Source organism: Rhinolophus sinicus, linkage group LG17 (assembly GCF_036562045.2).
Source record: "Rhinolophus sinicus isolate RSC01 linkage group LG17, ASM3656204v1, whole genome shotgun sequence".
Taxonomy (NCBI): domain Eukaryota; kingdom Metazoa; phylum Chordata; class Mammalia; order Chiroptera; family Rhinolophidae; genus Rhinolophus; species Rhinolophus sinicus.
The window spans coordinates 21,561,882-21,579,633 of record NC_133766.1 but is presented as its reverse complement, the minus strand read 5'-3'; the positions used below and the strand labels follow the sequence as shown (position 1 = coordinate 21,579,633).

Genomic DNA, 17,752 nt, shown 5'->3' with positions numbered 1-17,752 from the left:
CCCAGCTTGTCCTTTCCCAAGGTGTGTCACTACTTAATTTCTCTGGTTTCAGTTTTCTCATCTGTAAAATGGGAATGATCATATTTACCTTACAGAAATGTTGCATCAAATGCAATGACAGAACGTGAAAACACCTAGGGTAGTGCCTGCTGCATGAAGACACTTAACAAGTAGTGATGGCATTAATAGTAGAGGGGAAGAACTGAAGAGTTGTGTCCTAACCCAGAGAACCTGCTAGATCGTAGGAAAGTCAGTGCTCCCCTGCATCTTGGATTGGAAACCTCCATGGGCACACCGCTGATTACAGCCTGGTGGTAGATATTCCCCTGCCTCTCATTCTGGTGATGTGGGTGTCCTGCTAGCTGGGGCATACAATAAAAAACAAACAACCAACAGCGCCACCTGGTGGAGTTGACGGGCTTTGCCTCTTCTGCTTCAGGCCCTTTAAGTCAACTGCTTGTGCCCCACTCCAGGCATTGATTGGCCCACAAAAAAAGAGCTATAAATACTTGGGGCTGCCCCGCTTCCTTCCGGGCAAAGATTTCACTCCTATCTTATCTCTGCCCAGCTCCAAACTCGGCCCTGAGACTCTGATCTTGGCTTTGCTCTGGCCCTTTGAACTTGTACTGGCTTGTCTGGCTGGTGGACCTCAGCTTTCCCTACAACACCCTGACTAGACAAAGTTTCCTACTTCTGGAAGCTGCTCCTGACTCCAGCCACTTGGCCAACTCCCTTGCCGGGCTCGTCTCTTTCTTCTCCTAAGATGGGTCGTCAGGCAGGATATCCTAATTGCTGAACCCCAGATAGAAAGTATTACAGGAGTTCGGAGGAAGGGGAGGTCCCTGAGATGTGTGTTCTGGGGAGCTTTTGAGGAAGAGTGAGGTCTGGATCCTTCACCTCAAAGCAGGGACAAGAGAGTCATGCATGGTTTTATGGTTTACTCCAGGGATTGGCAAATTATGCACGAGAACCAGATCCAGCCTGCTACCTGTTTCTGTAAACAACATGTTGTTGGAACACAAAGTCAGCCATTTATGTGTTGTCTCTGGCCACCTCTGCACTACAACAGCAGAGCCGAGTGGTTGTGACAGAGGCTGACCAGCAAAGTCTAAAATATTTACTAGCTGGCCTTTGTTAAAAAAATAAAATTCAGCTAAGTAAAATGTAAAGATCTTGGCTTTATTCAACAGTTTATGAGTCAGGCAGCATCCCATCCAGAAAATAGAAAGGAGCTGCGAGGAACCATACAAAATGACAACATTTATAGGCAGAAGGGAGCGGGAGAAGCAAGTCATACCAGCAAAAAGTGAATTGGTCGTGGCACAGTCACTTCCTTTAGGGGACGGCAAGGGTCCAGGAGGCAGGTTACCTCACTAGTGTTGGCTAGGTGATTCCTGATTGACTGGTTTAAGTAAGATTCCAATTTTGGGAGAGACTGAAACTGTAATTAAGTCAAGTCTCTTTTTGGTGATGTAGGGCTTTAGCATAAGTGACTCCATTTTGGGCCTGTTGTTTTGTTTTTAACACCCTTTGCAGAATTTGCTGACCCCTGTTTTATCACATCAAGCTTTCCCCAAAAAGGGGTGATCTGAGGAATGCAGTCCTGTGAAATTACTTCACCAAAACACAATAGTCCAAAACGCTGGGGAAACAGGCATAAGATCCCTAACCCTGGACCTATTCCCAATGCACCTTAGTTTATTAAAGGCTCCAAAAAATCGTATACAGAAGAAGCTGTTACTGTTTAACCCTCATTAGCCAAACGTCTTTGATCTACCAAACCTATTTTTTTCTCAGAATATTTCTTAATAATGCTGAGAAGCTAGCACTCTGTGGACGCCTCTGGTAAACATTAATTAGGTGGAATGAGCCTATGAGAACTGGTTCTTGGCCCATCCCTGCCTCTAATGAGCTAAGTGACCTTGGCTGAATTACACCCCCTTCAGGGCCTGCTTCCTCATTGGTTAAATGGGATCATGGTGGCTATTCTCTCTATCTAACTTACAGGTTTTTCAGGCAGGTCACTGAGATAGGGTACATGAAAATGGTCAGGAGTAAGGCCTGTGGTGTCATTAATTTTTTATTAGTTTTTCATATATGTAATTAGTAATGATAAAGTGGATAAGACACTAGATTAAGGTCCTGAGTTCCCCTTTCTCGTCCTCACTCTGCTGTTACTGAGTGACTTTAAACAAATTACTTCCCCCTACAGGGTCTCAGTTACCTCACACTAGGCTGAGGGCTTTGGATTGGCTAGCTCTGAAATTCCATGATTCCATTTGGTTAGACGCGTGCAGCTCCCCCACTTATCCCAAACGATGGGTCTCTCTGTCTCACACCATAAGGCCAGCATCTCCCTGATTTTCTTGGGACAGTGTCTGGGTTCAGCACCGGGTATGATGAGGAGATATTGACAGAGGGTTTCTGGTGCCGCTGACAGCGTAGGGGGCAGGGTTTAGCCTTCTGGGAATGTCTCCCTGACAATTCTCGACTTGATATCGGAGCCTTTCCCTTCTCTTCCATTGCTCAGAGGCTTTGCTGCCCAAACATGAAGTTCAGGCAGCTGGTGAACAGGTTTGGAATAAAATATTAGTGCAAAAGTAATTGTGGTTTAAAAGGTTAAAAATAATCGCAAAAACCACAATTACTTTTGCACCAACCTAATAGTAAATGTGACTCTTGAAAAGACAGGGGGACCAAATGTGGAGTAAAAGTCCCTCAACAAGCATGAGAGGAAGTGGTTCAAAAGCAGAATCCACGTAAAATTCCGCTTGGCCACCTTCTCTATTACCCCCTCCCCCAGCCCCCCACACCGGCCTCCACCATTTTTCAGCTTCATCAACATCTTGCTATCAAGGATTTACAAGCAGTTGAATAAGAGGAGCTTTGTGAAGGAGGTGAGAATCTACTGAAAAATACCCTCCTCCTTCATGAATTTAGGAAAATCCCAGAAAATCTTGACTGAGTCAAAAGGCCTACAGCATAGAGTCTGGGGCCAAATGGGAAGGGACGATTTGAGGACTGGCTGCTGTTCCTTTTGGTCTCTATGTAGACACCACCTGCTTGTGGAGTCATCCAGGGGGCTCCCAAATTAGGGGGAGTCAGAGCATCTGCGTGGACAGAGCCCCAGAGGCCACTGAGCCCGTGCCCTTCCAGTCAGCCATTCAGCCACAAGGATTTATGGGGGCACCTACTGAGTTGGAAGTTTTCTGGGGACATACTGAGATGGATAAAACACAATTACTGCCCTAAAGAGCTTAGAATATACTAGTACATATGGATGAAATTCAATGTGTGCAGCAGGCTGAATGCTAATAGACAAGGGGACAACCAACACGGGCTAGAAGTGATGGGTGAGAATTTGTAGTTCCTCCCACTGATTGGAAACCTCTTAAATTTTCAAATCTTCGGAAACTCCACAATTTCCCTAGGTGACCTCCACCAGTATTTAATAAATCCTTTCTCGAAGCCTTCTTTGAGTCATATTATCACCGTTGGCTGTGGAAAAAGCTTGACCTTCATAGGCCCAAGGATGGTGAGCCTTTGGTTCCCCAGATGGAGCCCCAGCTCCATTAGCTTCCCTTTGCACAGAGGAAGAATGAGAAGAGGCTGGGTCATGGTGTGCGGTCTTGGTTCTCCTTCCATGGTGACCAAACAGCATATCCTGCCATTCCTCAGGGGTCAGGGTCCCACTCCGGGACAGTCATGGTGGCCTGGATAGGAGGAGGGTCATCCTGGAGTATCTTCCTTTCCACACGGGGCAGCTGGTCTGGCTGGAAATGTGTCATCTGAATCAAGGTAACCCCTGTTGCCTTTTCTGTCTCCTGAGCTGCACAGACACAGAACCTGTTGTGAGGGTACTGGGCACTATATTTGGTTCCCCGAGAACCACCCCTCCCACCACAAGCCTTCAAAAACTTCCTGACACAGATTTGCAATTGAGCCCTTAGATTGACAGGGACAGGGCCAGGCCCTCAGGGCTCTGAGTCTGAGAATCTTGGCCTCCTCCACTTGCTCCCAGAAAATCTCACCCTTTCTTTGCTGGATCTAAACACCACGGAGCACCAACTTTAGGAGCATTTAAACCTGGGCATGTCGCTGTAAGAGACTTTCAGCTGGGCCGTGCACAGGATACAAATGTAGTTTGCTCCCACATCTGGTCCCTCCATTCCTGCTATCTGCTGCTGGGATCACTCATGTAATTCATACGGCTATGGTTAGCATATGTCTTGCCACCCTTGAAAGGGCTAGTCTTTGAGCTCTGGGATGCCATCGAGACAAGTACAAAGATGATTTTCCCATTAGGTTGATAAAGAAACCAAGGCCAAGAATGGTTAAATGGCTGAGACCTTAGCACTTGTACATCCAGAAGTCCCGGCATCAACTCTGACTCCACCTGGTCTTGAGGTGGAGGGTGTCCCGTGGGAACCAGCACTGCCCTCCCCCTCCCCCAGCCTTGGGGCAACTTAAACTCAACTCACAAGTCCTTTTGCTCCGGCATTTCCTTTGCAATAGAACAAGAGCCACAAGTGAGAACAGCACCACAGAGACTGGAGTCTGGATCCGAGAGATGTTTTTCTTTCCTGGAGAAGCACTAGAGTGGAAGTAGCAGGGGTGGGGACGGGAAGAGCACAGGAGAGGGGAGGTTGGAGCTGGTAGGAGACTGAAGGTCATTTGGCCTTCGCCTCTCATTTTACAAGTGAGAAGCTGAGGTCAAGCTGACTTGGCTGCCCTCATTCCCATGGGGGGGGGGGGGTGTCGGTAGCAGAGCTGGGAGTATAAGCCTTGTCTTCAGGGTCCCGAGCTCTGACCCATTTTCCTGACTGCACCACCTGTGTGCTGGCTCCCAATGCACCACAGTGGGAAAGACTGATCGAGAGTCAGGGAATCCACCCTTGGTATTTGGCTCTGCCACAATCCTTCCCTGTGGCTTCAGCAAGTCACCTCCCCTCTGTGGAGTTTCAGTTCCTCATCTTTTTTAAAAAAAGTCCCAAAGTTTCTGTTATATTCTGTTCTATTTTTTAGAGCTTTGCTTGCAAACCACATGAAAATACTCAGATTCTCTTAGCAAGGACTTTGAATGAGGGAGGGCATCTGATTTTTATGTCCCTCGCACTTTACAAAGGGAGAGAAGTGAGCAGATGGAGAGGGGCACAGAGGTCAGCTCACTGAGGGGTGTGCCAGGGGAAGGGGCAGACGTAGAGCCCCAGTGGAGCAGAGGGCTTGGGGGATTACCTCTTCATGGAGAACTCTTTGCCCACAGGCCTCAGGGGTCCTGCTGTTAGGTTCTGGCTTGAAGTTGCTTGGGGATCACTGTCTCCAGCAGGGGTGTCTCCAGCAGTGCTTCCTTCTGCAGATGCCATCTCTATGCTGGTGGGCCCCAAGACCCACACACCTACCGCTGGGGTAGTTTCTTCAGTGGAGCCCAGGGCTTGTGGCTTAGAAACCAGTCTTGTTTCTTGGGGGGTTTCCCACGCCCATTTTTCTGAGAGCGAGGTTGATGGCCTAATGGTTCCTGTGACCATCCGGTCTGCATCGAGGGCTGTTTTGGCCCTCTCCACTTCCTCTCTTGGCCTATCAGCCTCAGTAGTTGTTTCTCTCCCTCCCTCACTGGCCCTGTTTGCTACTGAGCTTTTGGTGCCCCACATCCAAACACCTTCTGTAGAATTGGACACACCTCTGATTGTCGAAGTCAGACTCTCTGGATTGGGGACTGTTGCCCAGGTAGAAGTCTCTACCTGGCTAAATGTCCCTGCAGCTACTGTCCCAGTGGTTCCTGGGGTTTGTCTTCCCTTAGCTGAAGCTGTTCTTTTGCTGGCTCCTGGAGTCAAAGCAACTCTGTCCCATCCCGTGCTCTGCCCTGCTGTAGTCTGAGTGGTTCCTGGGGTCCAGCTGTTGGCCGCTGGAGATGCTGTTCCAAAGGCTCTGCTGAAGGGCTCAGCAGCAGCTGGAGTGACTCTGGGACTCGTGCTGCGAGGACCTGTGTGGACAGCAGAGGGAGACACATGGGAAGGCTGCCCTGCTGCCTGCAGGGTTTCGCAAAGATGCCAGGCTGAGGTGTTTGCTACCTGGACTGCAACCTCACTAAGTGATACAGTCTCTGGCCAATATGTTGGATACAATAAAAATTTGGGAAAACCAGATGTATTCTCTAGCCTGTTGCAAATATTGACATTTTATGGTCCGACCTCGTTTTTTATGCGCACGTATTCTCTATCCAAGCTGTCCAGGACCCCTGTACTGCCCCTTCTCCCAGAGACCCACAGCCTACCATGTACTACTCTTCAGATAAGAAAAAAAGAAACACCCCAGTGGCAGTGAAGCGGCCAGTCTCAGCAGGTGGGTAGGAAACAACATCTGATAAGACAGACGCACTCTCAGGCACTCGTGCCTGCCTGCTCCCGAACAGGCCGTCTCGCCTGTAGACTGGTCTTTCACAGCCTGGGTGCCTGACTCTGGATCGGTTTTCCAGAAGCTGCCTCGCAGGGCGCGGACCTGTAGCTGCCAGATGTCTGCTGAGGGGCTCAGTCTTAGGAAGAGCCCAGTCCCGATTCCTCCTGTCGGTCTCATCTGCTCTGCTTGTCGGAACAAAGCGACACCATGACCGTAAGCAGCCACATTATCCAATTCTTGGAACCTTTTCTAAATACATATGGCACACATTCGGGAGCAACGGGTGGAATAGCTGACATGCATTCTGTTGGGGCGTTTTCACTAATATCTACCTTCCTTCTGAAGGTAGTTTCCATAGGAATGAAAGCCTTCTTCTTAAAGTGCTTGCCTCGTTCTAGCCTTTCCTCATCACACCCCTTGTGGGTAAAGCCCTCTCGGACCTCTCCACTCTCTTGTACCTTCTTCCTGGCATGCCCTCCGCCAACCTTGGCCCCTCATCCATCAGCGCATACCTGCAGACACGTTCAGTTTCATGCTGGAGAACAGCATGTTGTTTGTGTTTCCGATGCCACAACGATAGGACCCCACATCGTCTGGGGACAGCTGGGACAGCCTCACCACAAACAAGCCACTGTGCGAGAAGTCTGTTAGAGAAACACGGTCCCTGTAGCGAAGGTGAGTGTAGTGGTTGGTGGATATAATTGTGTGGCAGAGCCACGTCAGGGGGCTCAGGCGGCACCAGTACTTCCTCTGGTGCCTGTTGATGGACGACGGGGTGTAATGGCACTGGATGGTGACAGTGTCCCCAGGCTCCCCAGTCACCATCCTCGGGCCTTTCAGTGCATTTGTAGCTGCAGGCAGAGAGAAAAAAAGTCAGAGGAGAGGGAGGACTGAGTATAGGCACGGGGTGGGGAACTGCTACAAGCTCCACATGGCTAGAATCGGGGCAGGTGAGAATCAATATGGAAATGTCAGAACTCAGCCCCTGGGTCAGGAGTAGCCTTAAATATGAAACGGAGCTGTATCCACACCCTATCTGAGAGATGGGAGTATGAGAACAATCTTAGACATGATTTAGCTAACATTTATCCTGTGCCAGCTGTTCTCAGACCAGTCCGTCCAGAGCCTGGGTTTCTTCCAGTACAGATGTTTAAAAAGCTGCCATCTAAGCACGGGTAAGAGGACTGAGGCAACATCTGGCAGCGGGCTGTGGTTAATTTGCATGGAACGTAAGGGAGAGATGTTAAATAGTAAGAACAGAGCAGTGTGCTTTGCCCTGCAAGGAAGGGGGACCTACAACACAAGAATCCTGCTCTACTTGGCAGGTACGCCCCCAGACCAGTGGTTGCAGAAATGTTAACATTGAGCACTTTTTTGTAGAAACAGACACAACCAGGTGCCAGCGCCAAAGCCTGGATGAGCAGAATTGTGATTCCGTCTGCCTTGGCAATAGGCATAAACTATGGTTCAAGCCATAGGTGAACCACAGAATGTGGCCTGATTACTGAATGACTTAAATTTGATCTGCATGAGCAGAAAAAAGTTTACTCTTTCTCTCACTGCCTTCACACTCACTCTGTGGACTTCTCTGCCCCTTCATGAAATCTCAGGCATACTTGCACGTATAGGAGCTTTCATAGTCTCTCGTGGAAAAGAAAAAGGCCAGGCTAGTCTAAATTATATATCCAGTCCGATGACCAGTTGCAACTGCAGTCTCTTACCCAATCGAACCCTTTTCCTTTCTCCAAGCTGGGCTTGGAGGCCTGCATGGAGGAGGGGAACATGTTGGAATCTCATGCTTTGCTCTACCCCTCCCTCTACTCAGAACTGCTGTTTTATGACCCTCTGGGGTTGGATATGGAGGGGAGAGAGGAGAGGTGAGTGGGACAGTAGTGATCTGCTCTTGGTGCCCTCTGGGCATGGCAGATGGCCAGGGCTGCTTCCGTCTCTTGCCTTCTAAATCTCCTTTCCACAGCTTCTTTCCCCTTGTAAGAACTGCTTCCCCACCTGCTGGCCTCATGTGACCCCTCCACCACACCAAGCCAGTGGCTTCTGGCCATTGGCTGCATTTTACGGGCATAGGCCCTTCTGGGTGGCCCTCTTGGTGGAGGCCTCAAACCAGCTCCTTTCTGTTGTTCCCACATTTGGTTACAGGGAGCACCTTTGTCCTGTTGTCAGGAGAAACCTGGACATATAGCAAGCTTGTTGAATGGCTTTCTAAAAGTCCCCCCTTACTTGGCTTAAAGTGGCTCCCACAGTGAGCTCTTCTACCCTCAGTGGGTATGTGGTGAGCTGTTGTCGGAACAGCCAGCTTTGCAATCTATCCTAGTCCTGCACAGGTGGTTCAGCATCTTTCTTTAGGATGCGGTGCCTGGCATCTATCAGTCTTTTCTGTCTTCAGCACCTTTGAACTCAAGAAAGTTCACTTTAATATCCTGGTCCCAGGACTGGCTACATAATTTGTGGGGCCCAGTGCAAAATAAAAGTATAGGACCCCTTGTTCAGAAGTTATTAAGGATTGCACTATGGCCATAGCAGAACGTTGAACCAAACACCTTCTGAGTACGGGGCCCCATGTGACTGCACCGATGGCCAGGGCTGCTTCCTTCTCTTGCTTTCCAAATCTCCTTCCTGTGGCCTCTGGCTGCAGTTTCCTCCTTGTAAGAATTGCCTCTTCTCCTGCCCAAGAAGCGGGCCCTGTCTGTTGCGTATGTCTTGAGGTCTAATTATGGGAAGCGTGAAGGCCATGAATGCTACGGATGTATCAATACTCAGTGGAGGTTTAACTAAATTACAGACCACCAACGATAAAATGAATGGCAATTGATAAAATTCAATGGCAATTTATCATTAAAAGGCAAGAATTCTCACAATGACAAACAAGGACCATCTCAGGACAACAATGATGGTGCCCTGATAAAGTGTCCCTACCCCAGATTCCAGGAACTCTTGTGGCCTATACGAGGCACGTGCCAGGGGAGCTCTGCCCCATTAACCAGAGGATGGGGCAGTGGACTTCACAGTAGGAGGCTGATTAAGAATGCTTAACCAGGTCCTGCAATGCACATTTTTTTCTTGTATTAATACCAATTTTTACTGACCCTTAAGAACTAGTTTGGTGGATTATTGACCGGTAGCTCTTAGTTATCTATAATGAAAGTTTGTAGAATTTTATTAGTCACCTGTATGAATTAAAGAAAGTGCCAACATTTTAGGATGAATGTGGTACCCAGCTGGATTCCCTGAAGCAAATCTTCTACCCTTTAGTGGAGGGTGTCTTCTGCTCTCATTCGCCCCCCATTCCCCAGTAGTTTTCTATTGCTATGGCTTCTGACGCCCACAGTTAGAGGGAGGCCAGGGATGGAGCCTGACTTGGTCTGAGAAAGTGCAAGAGGCCTGTGGCGGGACCAGGACAATAGAGGCTTCACCTGCAATGGATTTCTCCTCCTACCAGCAGAGGGGTGAGGAAGTGTGAGCGTTTCCTTGACCCAGACGTAGGGCCTGGAAGGAAGACAGCCAGCCCACAGCCATCTGAGATGAGGGTTTCTGTGTGGAGAGGCCAAAGCAGAATCTGGGCCCATTAGGCCATTAGGGGCCATGTAAGGGTCCACAAAGGCACCTACCAGACTAAGAGCTAGCTCTAAAGCTCGGCCAGGCCAGAGAGCTCTAGGCCAGCCCATCACGCAGAGCTGCCTGCCTTCTGCCTCTTCTCCCTCCCGCCGCTGAGATAGGGAGAGGAGGGAGGAGGGGAAAAGAGAAGGCGGCCGCCACCCCACACCCCTTCCTGCTTTCTTGACTGCAGGCCCTGGGTGGATGAGGGGGCCTATCTTTGGATGAAAATTAAAGTGCTGAGCAAAACACTTAACTGGACACTTAATGTTATTAAATTTAGAATGTTTGAAACTTAAAAGACTTAAGTTAGGACTATTATCTATACGTCAGCAGAGAAATCACGGACTGCCTGAGTTTTCATTTGGGGGCAGGGGAAGCCTGCTCCTACTGAAAAAATTTAAAGGGGGCAGTGAGAGATTAAAATAAAGAGATGGTGTGATCATATCACAGAGAAGTCCTGCTACCTTTGATTCATTAAAACTCCGATTTGTTTACAAGCTAACAACAGTTCTTAATTTTTTTGGGGTATTATTATAGCATTTTAATTAATTAATTAAGTAATTCAACAATTATTTGTTAAGTATCTACTTGGACTATGTTCCAGGTACCAGATACTCTGCGCACACATTCAGTACATTCCTCAACAGCTTCCTATTTCCACCAAAGTAACCTCCAGACACCACAATAAGACGACAGGGCCATTTATCACCTGAGCCTGATCTACACCTGGCCAGCTGCACCTGGCCAGCCTGCCAGGACCCTGAGGGCAGGGACCCTGTCTTTCCTTCATCTGCCCCTAGTTGCTGGCACATGGGAGGCCCTCCATAAGTGTGTGCTGACTAAGTAAGTAAATGCGTAGATATAATTTTAATTGACCCATCTAGTTTCTCTGTAGACTCTGAGCTCTTTAGAAGGGCAGGGTCTTCATCTTTATGTACTGGGCCTGGCACTATCAAAACAGAGAATGTTCTAGAAATCATCATATCAAGCACGTGCCCTCTCCATGTGCTCCTGCCTCCCTCAGCTCCCCGGGCCCAGATCTGACCACTACCCAGATCTATTGCACAGCCTTGGGTCCCAGGAGAGAAAGCCAGGGATTCGCCAAACTGCCGAGGGAGCAAGGAATGCCACTGAGGGGCCTGCCCGGTTTCCGCAGCCTGGAAGGCTCAGGCCTGGTCTTGCAAGCTCTGCCCCTGGGCTGTGTCTGGGACTCACCTGGCAGCAGGCACAGTATGAAGAGGATGGGCACTTTCCATCCAGCCCTCTGGCCGGCAACCTGCAAAAAACACTAAATGAAGAGGACTGAGAGGGGGTAAGTGAGAAGTCGGGGTGAGTGGCAGTGGGGCCTGGGGCGAGTACCTTCTTGTTTTGGGATCTCGGTCTGTTGGGGCTCGATGGTACATATGTGTGAACCAGACAGGGACTGCCCTCCCTGAGAGAAGCAGGACTCCATCCTCACAGCCCTAAGCATGCACATTTGGCTTGGGTCGCGGCCACCAAGGCCAGAATATCCCCTACCCTGGCTGTTTCTGTGTTCACAAGAGGCAAAACACCCTCTGTAAAATTCCAGCCCCCAAACCCACTTGCCAGCGTGGAGCTCTGAACTGGGGGAGCATTGTTTAGTGGAAAGACTACATGCTGGAGGTTTAAACCTTAGCCAGCACCATGGGTCCTTGGAAAGGTTCCTCTGTGACGGGGATTGGCTTCGTCTCCAGGGGAAAGAGAGAATCCGTATGGGCTCATTGCACAACGTCAGTGAGACGGGGTTAGAAGTGCTGACAGTGGGCCTGGACCAGAGCAGCCCTGTCTCCTCTCCTCACCCCTGCATTCTTGCAGAATAGATTCCTTCGAGAGAAAGTTTCTGTTTCCACTGTAGTACGCAGGTCAGTAACAAGGAATTAAAAATTAACTCTTAACCCAAGTAGCTGTCTGCTCGAGGGTCCTATTCTGTTTCTTCTCCACAACTTCTGGAAAGCCCTCGCTGCCCCCTGGTTCACCCGCTCTTCCCCCTGCTCTGGTCTCTTCCACTGGCCTGGGGAGCTCCTTGAGGACAGGACTGTGTGTCTCCTGTGCCATCTTCGGGCTCTGCAGCAGGACCCGGCACAGTGTGGGGAGCACGCCTGGCTGTTGTGAACAAGACCCGACCCCTCTTTTAATAGACGTCATATTGACCACCACTCAATGACCTTTTATTCCTGCTGATGAAGAAAGACAGAAACTGTACATTATACTTCTTTTATATTCTCCATTGGGTTTTCAAAGATGCTTTTCGATTGATTAAAAATCTGTTCTTTGAATCTATCTACTGCCTGCAGTTTCTGGGAACAAAAGAACCAAAAGGCGAGCTAAAATAGCCACTGTTTCCTCCTTCCTACTCTGACACATAGGGCTCTAATGTTACAAACAGGCGCTGACAGTCTGCCCATGGGCAGGGGCACCTTGTCCCGCTCCCCCAAGTGAGCCACAGGCCACTGGCCAGCCTGGGACACCGGCCAAAGGAGGAGAAAAGGGAGTGGGGGTAGTCGGAAGGAGGCAGAGGAAGTTGGAGCGGGGAGAGGAAGGGAAAGGAGAAGCAGCCTGGCTCTGTCTGCCCATCTCCACCAAAGCCTTGCTGCTCGATCCAGATAGAGCCCCGAGAGTGGTCAGATTTGGAAAAGTCTACGGGCTCCTCACGCCTCCTTCTGTGCCCTCCCCTGAGCAACAGCCCCGCCGTGGGCACTGCCATGGCAGCCTTAGGCCTTCCCTGCCTTTCAGAGCTGCTGGCTTCCTGCCCTCGCCTGAAGGTTCTCCCCAGGTGTGCCTGCACCTAATTCTTCGTTTGATTAGTATTCCCCAAGTACAGGCTAATTCTGAGGCTGGCATCCAAGCTCCTAGGCTAGTTTTTCTGAAGAGCTAAGTGCTGACATAGCACGTGTTGAGGCCAAAGTCTTTGCACTGCATGGCCCGGTTCTTCTGAAGTCCAGTAGGGCAGCCGTCTCTCCGCCTCGGAGGGGCAATGAGGAAGCACAGAGTGCGAGATAAAATGTCTCCAGAGAGTTATCAGCCTTGATTGGAGGCTGCAGGATAACATTCAGTAGGATTTCTCCAAATCGCCCATCCTGCCAATGACCTTCAGAAAGTCTTTCTCCAGGACTCAGGGAGCCTTCCTAGCTCATAGCCTGGGGCCACAGGCTCAGTTATAGTGCACAGCATTTTGGGGGGTGAGGGCCACATCAGGGAGCTCTCTTGTCCCTTGGTCCTGTTGGGAAGGGCGTCTACCTCAACTTCAGCACAGGCTGGGGTATGACTCCCCAAATCCCTAATGCCCCTCTGAGCCCCACATCTCTCCTATGCCCCACCCCTGGGGCAGAAGACAAGAGGGAAGGAGCCATGTGGTGAAGGCTGACAAGCACAGAACCAAGACCCAGGAGGTTCCGCTTGCCTGTGGCTGACGGAATGACCTTGAGCTATGCGTCTTTCCATTACAACAGAAGAGCTTTGACTGTGTGATTTCCACATTTCTTTCTCTTTCTAGCATTTGTTGGTTCTAAATTACTCAGGGGCCTCTAAGAAATCATGCACTCTGGTGGGAGGGAGAGTAGGGGTGAGCAGAAGAGTAAGGAGGTTGGAGGGAGATACTGTGACCTGAACTCCAGAATCTTCCCTGGCCACCGGGAGGGAGCCCACATGCTCTGGGAGGGGCACTTGACAGCTTCTGCTGTAACTCACCATCCACATTCCACATTCAGAGACAGGACCCCAACCTCTGGGGAGGAAGCTCATCTCACCTTTTGTTCTCCGGGCTTAGCTAGGACTTCTCCTTCCATGTCAGTCTAGAAATAAAGTCCACTTGGACTTCTTTTGCTCTCTTTAAGATGCTAGTGGTTGGACGTCTTCCGGTTTCTTCTCTTTAAACCTGGAGACCAAGAAGGCAGTATCGGTGTGCTGGAAAGCTGCTGGAGTTAGTTCTGGAAGAACGCAGCACAAGGTCAAGCTTTGCATTCACCTCTCCACAACTGGCATCACATCACTTCACCCTAGGCCTTGGGTTTTGTTTCTTGTAAGAGGGAGCGAGTCCCGGTCCCTTGTTCTTACTGTCATTTATTCTTGCAGAATGTTTCCAGGGGTGGTGACAGTAGCTTCAAGAAAAACACAGCAACCTACATCCTTCTACCTCTCATTACCCATCCAGTCCAGGGTCCCAGACTTTTCAGGATGTCCCAGCTCAGCTGGCCCATTCAGGTCTCTCCCAGATAAGTGATGCAACAACCTGGGCAGGAGAAAAAATTCAGAAGAGGAATTCCCCTGTCAGGCTGGCAGCTGGTGCCTTCTAGCTGACCTGGTCCCTTCAACTCCCATGGAGAGGCAGTCTGGGTCACTGACTCCAGTTCAACTGCATGCCCAGTTGTTACTACTTCATGCCGTGGACAAACAGTAAATGAGATGATCTCCATGGAAAGATAATACTGAGTGTGGCTTATCCAGATGGATGGCACACTTAAAAAAAAATACCCCAATATTTCCCTTTGGGAAATATTTCATGGGTGGGTGTTTTCCTTGTCAAAGATGTGATTTGCCTACTTCTGCTGATTTTAAACTGACATTAAAATGGCTGGCACAGCCCAAGCACTCAACAATGAAGGGGATCTAGGGGGTGGAGGTGCTGCGGACTATATATATTTAAGGACTCTCACCAGCACCTTCGATAGACGATGTAGCACCCTTGGGTCCATTAGAAAGGACATGTCTTCCTTAAGAAAAAATAAATTCAGTTGCTACATTGTTGCACAATTTGAATAACCATAGGTGGCAGCGTGTATTCTCTGTATGCATTCCTCCTTCCAGGTTTGAGGACAGGTTAGGGGTAGGAATTGAGTCACTGAAAGCAAGAGGAGAGGAAAAGAAGCAAGCGCACAGACGCCCAGGCTGGGACAAGACAGTCTTTTGCACGTGTGTGCCAGTGACCATGTGCACAGCTGTGCGTGCTGCTCTCCCAGGACGTGGGCAGGAGCTCCAATCCTGGGGCTCAGTAGCTACACAAACACCTATAGCCTCCCATGTATGTTAGAACACAACTGCGACATGAATGGCATCTCCTTATCTGGGGCATGCTTGAGCAGCGCACAACACACAGAATGGTACCTGGTGGCCCTGCCTTCCGAGGCTACCCCTGCAACCGAGTGATCACTGTGCAGGTGGCAGAAAGGGTTAATGTCTGGCTAGATTCTCCGCTCCCAGCTCCCCAGGGAGCAGGCTAGCATTGTGCTTAATCACATAGACTTTGGAGTCAGGCTCCCTCCAAGTTAATATCCCAGCCGCACTTTTTACTGGGAAAGTGATACGGCTCAGATTACTTACCTTCTTTAAACGTCGTTTTCCTAATCTGTAAGACAGGGGATAATAGCACTTGCATCATAAAGTTATTATGTCGATTAAGTGTGATAACCAATGTAACTCAAAGTGAATTACAAATTCTCAGTAAGCATTAGCTGATAATATTAATAGCTTACAGCAAAATGGAACTGGTAATGATCAAACCCTCAAAATAAAGAAAAAATCTTTTTGAAGGTTTTCATCTATTTAGAAGTCTGCCCCTTTCTTCTTTCTCCCATTCGTTCTCCCTTTCTTTCTCTCTCTCTCTCTCTCTCTCTCTCTCTCTCTCTCTCCATTTGATCATTCTGGCATTTGAAAGATTTAAAAAGAAATCAGTTTGGGACACGTCTGAATTGATTTTGTATTTTAAATATTTGTTAATTTTTCATTATTCTATAAACAATGCAGTCACTTTGCATCTTTAAGTTTGTCTTTTCTATTTTGTTTACTTTTGTACACTTTAAAGACTTTTTGATTACTGATATAAACTGTAGTGAAGTCCAATTAGTTGTAAAGTCCTGGGCTAGTTTGCAGAGCACTGTCCCAGAGCCGAGATGGTACCCTCTTTGGAGCTTTATGGGGAAAACACTGTGTTGGCTTCTTTTCTTGGGAGTGTAGCTGCATTCTCTTGCCTAGCACAAAGCTACAGTAGCCTCAGGTTATGACACTGTGACCTTCTGGTGTCCCAGACTCCAGAAAAAAGCTAAATAATACTTAGACCAAGTGTCAGATCTGGAAAGAGCTTTACCCACTCTCTGTTTCCACACTGGCATCTCTATTTTGGTAAAAGATTTTATTTGCTAAATAGACACACAAGAGTAAAAATCAGCAAGCAGAAAACTAACCAATGCAAAGAAAGCCATTTGTGCTATAAAACAATCTATATTGATCTCTTCCCTCTCCAAAACATGTTTTCTAATGAACAATTAAGAAAAATGTATAGAGATGTTTTATGCATCCACTTGGTTGGTAGTCAAGACTTTACTTACATTCATCCTTATACATCACTGCAAAGTTTCCTGCTTACTCTACCCACGTATGTGAGTTTTTATTTTTAAAAATTTTGAAGTGTATTTTTTTCTTTTCTTTTTCTTTTTTTAGATTTTATTGGGGAAGGGGAACAGGACTTTATTGGGGAACTGTCTGTACTTCCAGGACTTTTTTTTTTTTTTCCAAGTCAAGTTGTTGTCCTTTCAATCTTAGTTGTGGAGAGTGCGGTTCAGCTTCAAGTTGTCCTTTCAGTCTTAGTTGTGGAGGACGTAGCTCAGCTCCAGGTCCAGTTGCTGTTACTAGTTGTAGGGGGCACAGCCCATCATCCCTTGCAGGACTCGAACCGGCAACCTTGTGGTTGAGAGGATGCGTTCCAACCAACTGAGCCATCTGGCAGCTCAGCTCAAGGTGCTGTGTTCAATCTTAGTTGCAGAGGGCACAGCCCACCATCCCTTGTGGGAGTCAAGGAATCAAACTGGCAGCCTTATGGTTGAGAGCCCACTGGCCCATGTGGGAATCAAACCGGCAGCCTTCGGAGTTCGGAGCACGGAGCTCCAACCGCCTGAGCCACCGGGCCGGCCCCACATATGTGAGTTTTTTAAAAAAATTATTAGTTTCAGGTGTACAAAACAATATAATAGTTAGACATTTATACCCTTCACACAGTGATAACTCCCTCCCCCAATCTACTACCCCTCTGACATCATATACAGCTGTTATAGTTCCACTGACTCTATTCCTTATGCTGTACTCCACATCCTGTGACTATATGCATATATGTATATATATAATTACAGTTGACATTCATTATTATTCAGCTTCAGCTTCAGGTGTACACTGCAGTGGTCATGTATACTGTCCATGAAGTGGTCTCCCTAAGACAAGTGCCCATCGGATGGCCTACAAAATCTTCACAATGTGAATTTTTTTTTCTATCCCTGTTATCTGTGGGAAAGATACATCTATCCCCCTTCTTCACCAAAGCTGTGGTCAGAATACTGAATGCTGAAGAAAACATTGTATAAAAACACTTGGATTACTATAAGTCCTTGATCGTTTACTGAGAAACTCGTAGAAGGTGAACTCTGAGACTTGGCACTCCTCCAAATGATAACAGGAGAAGTATTTGTATAGCACAAATAATAATCTTACAGCAGTCTCCCCCACCCCACATCTGCAATTTCACTTTCTGAGGTTTTAGTTACCTGCAGTCAACCACGCTCCAAAGATATGAAGTCAAAAGTGCCAGAAATAAGCAATTCATACATTTTAAATTGAGAGCCATTGTGAGTAGTGTGACGAACTCTCATGCTGTCCCGCTCTGTCCCACTTGGGACGTGAATCATCCCTTTGTCTTCACGCTGTAGATGCTTCCACCCGTTAGTCACTTAGTAGCCACCACTGT

At 48.3% G+C, this 17,752-nt stretch overlaps 1 protein-coding gene across 5 annotated transcripts; it reads right to left on the bottom strand.

Moving 5' to 3' along the window:
- Positions 1–1,158: 1,158 nt before the first annotated feature.
- FCAMR (Fc alpha and mu receptor) lies at positions 1,159–14,243 on the bottom strand. Of its 5 annotated transcripts, none has more exons than XM_074322029.1 (7): positions 13,991–14,243; positions 13,773–13,900; positions 11,221–11,293; positions 6,906–7,244; positions 5,236–5,980; positions 4,482–4,594; positions 1,159–3,829 (listed from the first exon to the last, which is right to left on the bottom strand). In XM_074322029.1, the coding sequence occupies exons 2-7, from the start codon at positions 13,809–13,811 to the stop codon at positions 3,675–3,677; spliced, it is 1,464 nt and encodes a 487-aa protein (XP_074178130.1). In that variant the 5' UTR covers positions 13,812–13,900; positions 13,991–14,243; the 3' UTR covers positions 1,159–3,674. The 5 variants fall into 5 exon arrangements, with proteins under 5 accessions (XP_074178130.1, XP_074178131.1, XP_074178129.1 ...); XM_074322030.1 differs by having other exon boundaries at positions 11,221–11,281; XM_074322028.1 differs by having other exon boundaries at positions 13,773–14,243.
- Positions 14,244–17,752: the final 3,509 nt, after the last annotated feature.

Bases quoted from the DNA above. Each gene is read 5' to 3' on its own strand.
- FCAMR (XM_074322028.1), bottom strand. From the start codon at position 13,811: ATGGAAGGAGAAGTCCTAGCTAAGCCCGGAGAACAAAAG. The intron at 7,245-11,220 runs GTGAGTCCCAGA...CTCTGCCTGCAG, and splicing joins CATACTGTGCCTGCTGCCAG to CTACAAATGCACTGAAAGGC. The intron at 5,981-6,905 runs GTATGCGCTGAT...CTGTCCACACAG, and splicing joins GAAACTGAACGTGTCTGCAG to GTCCTCGCAGCACGAGTCCC.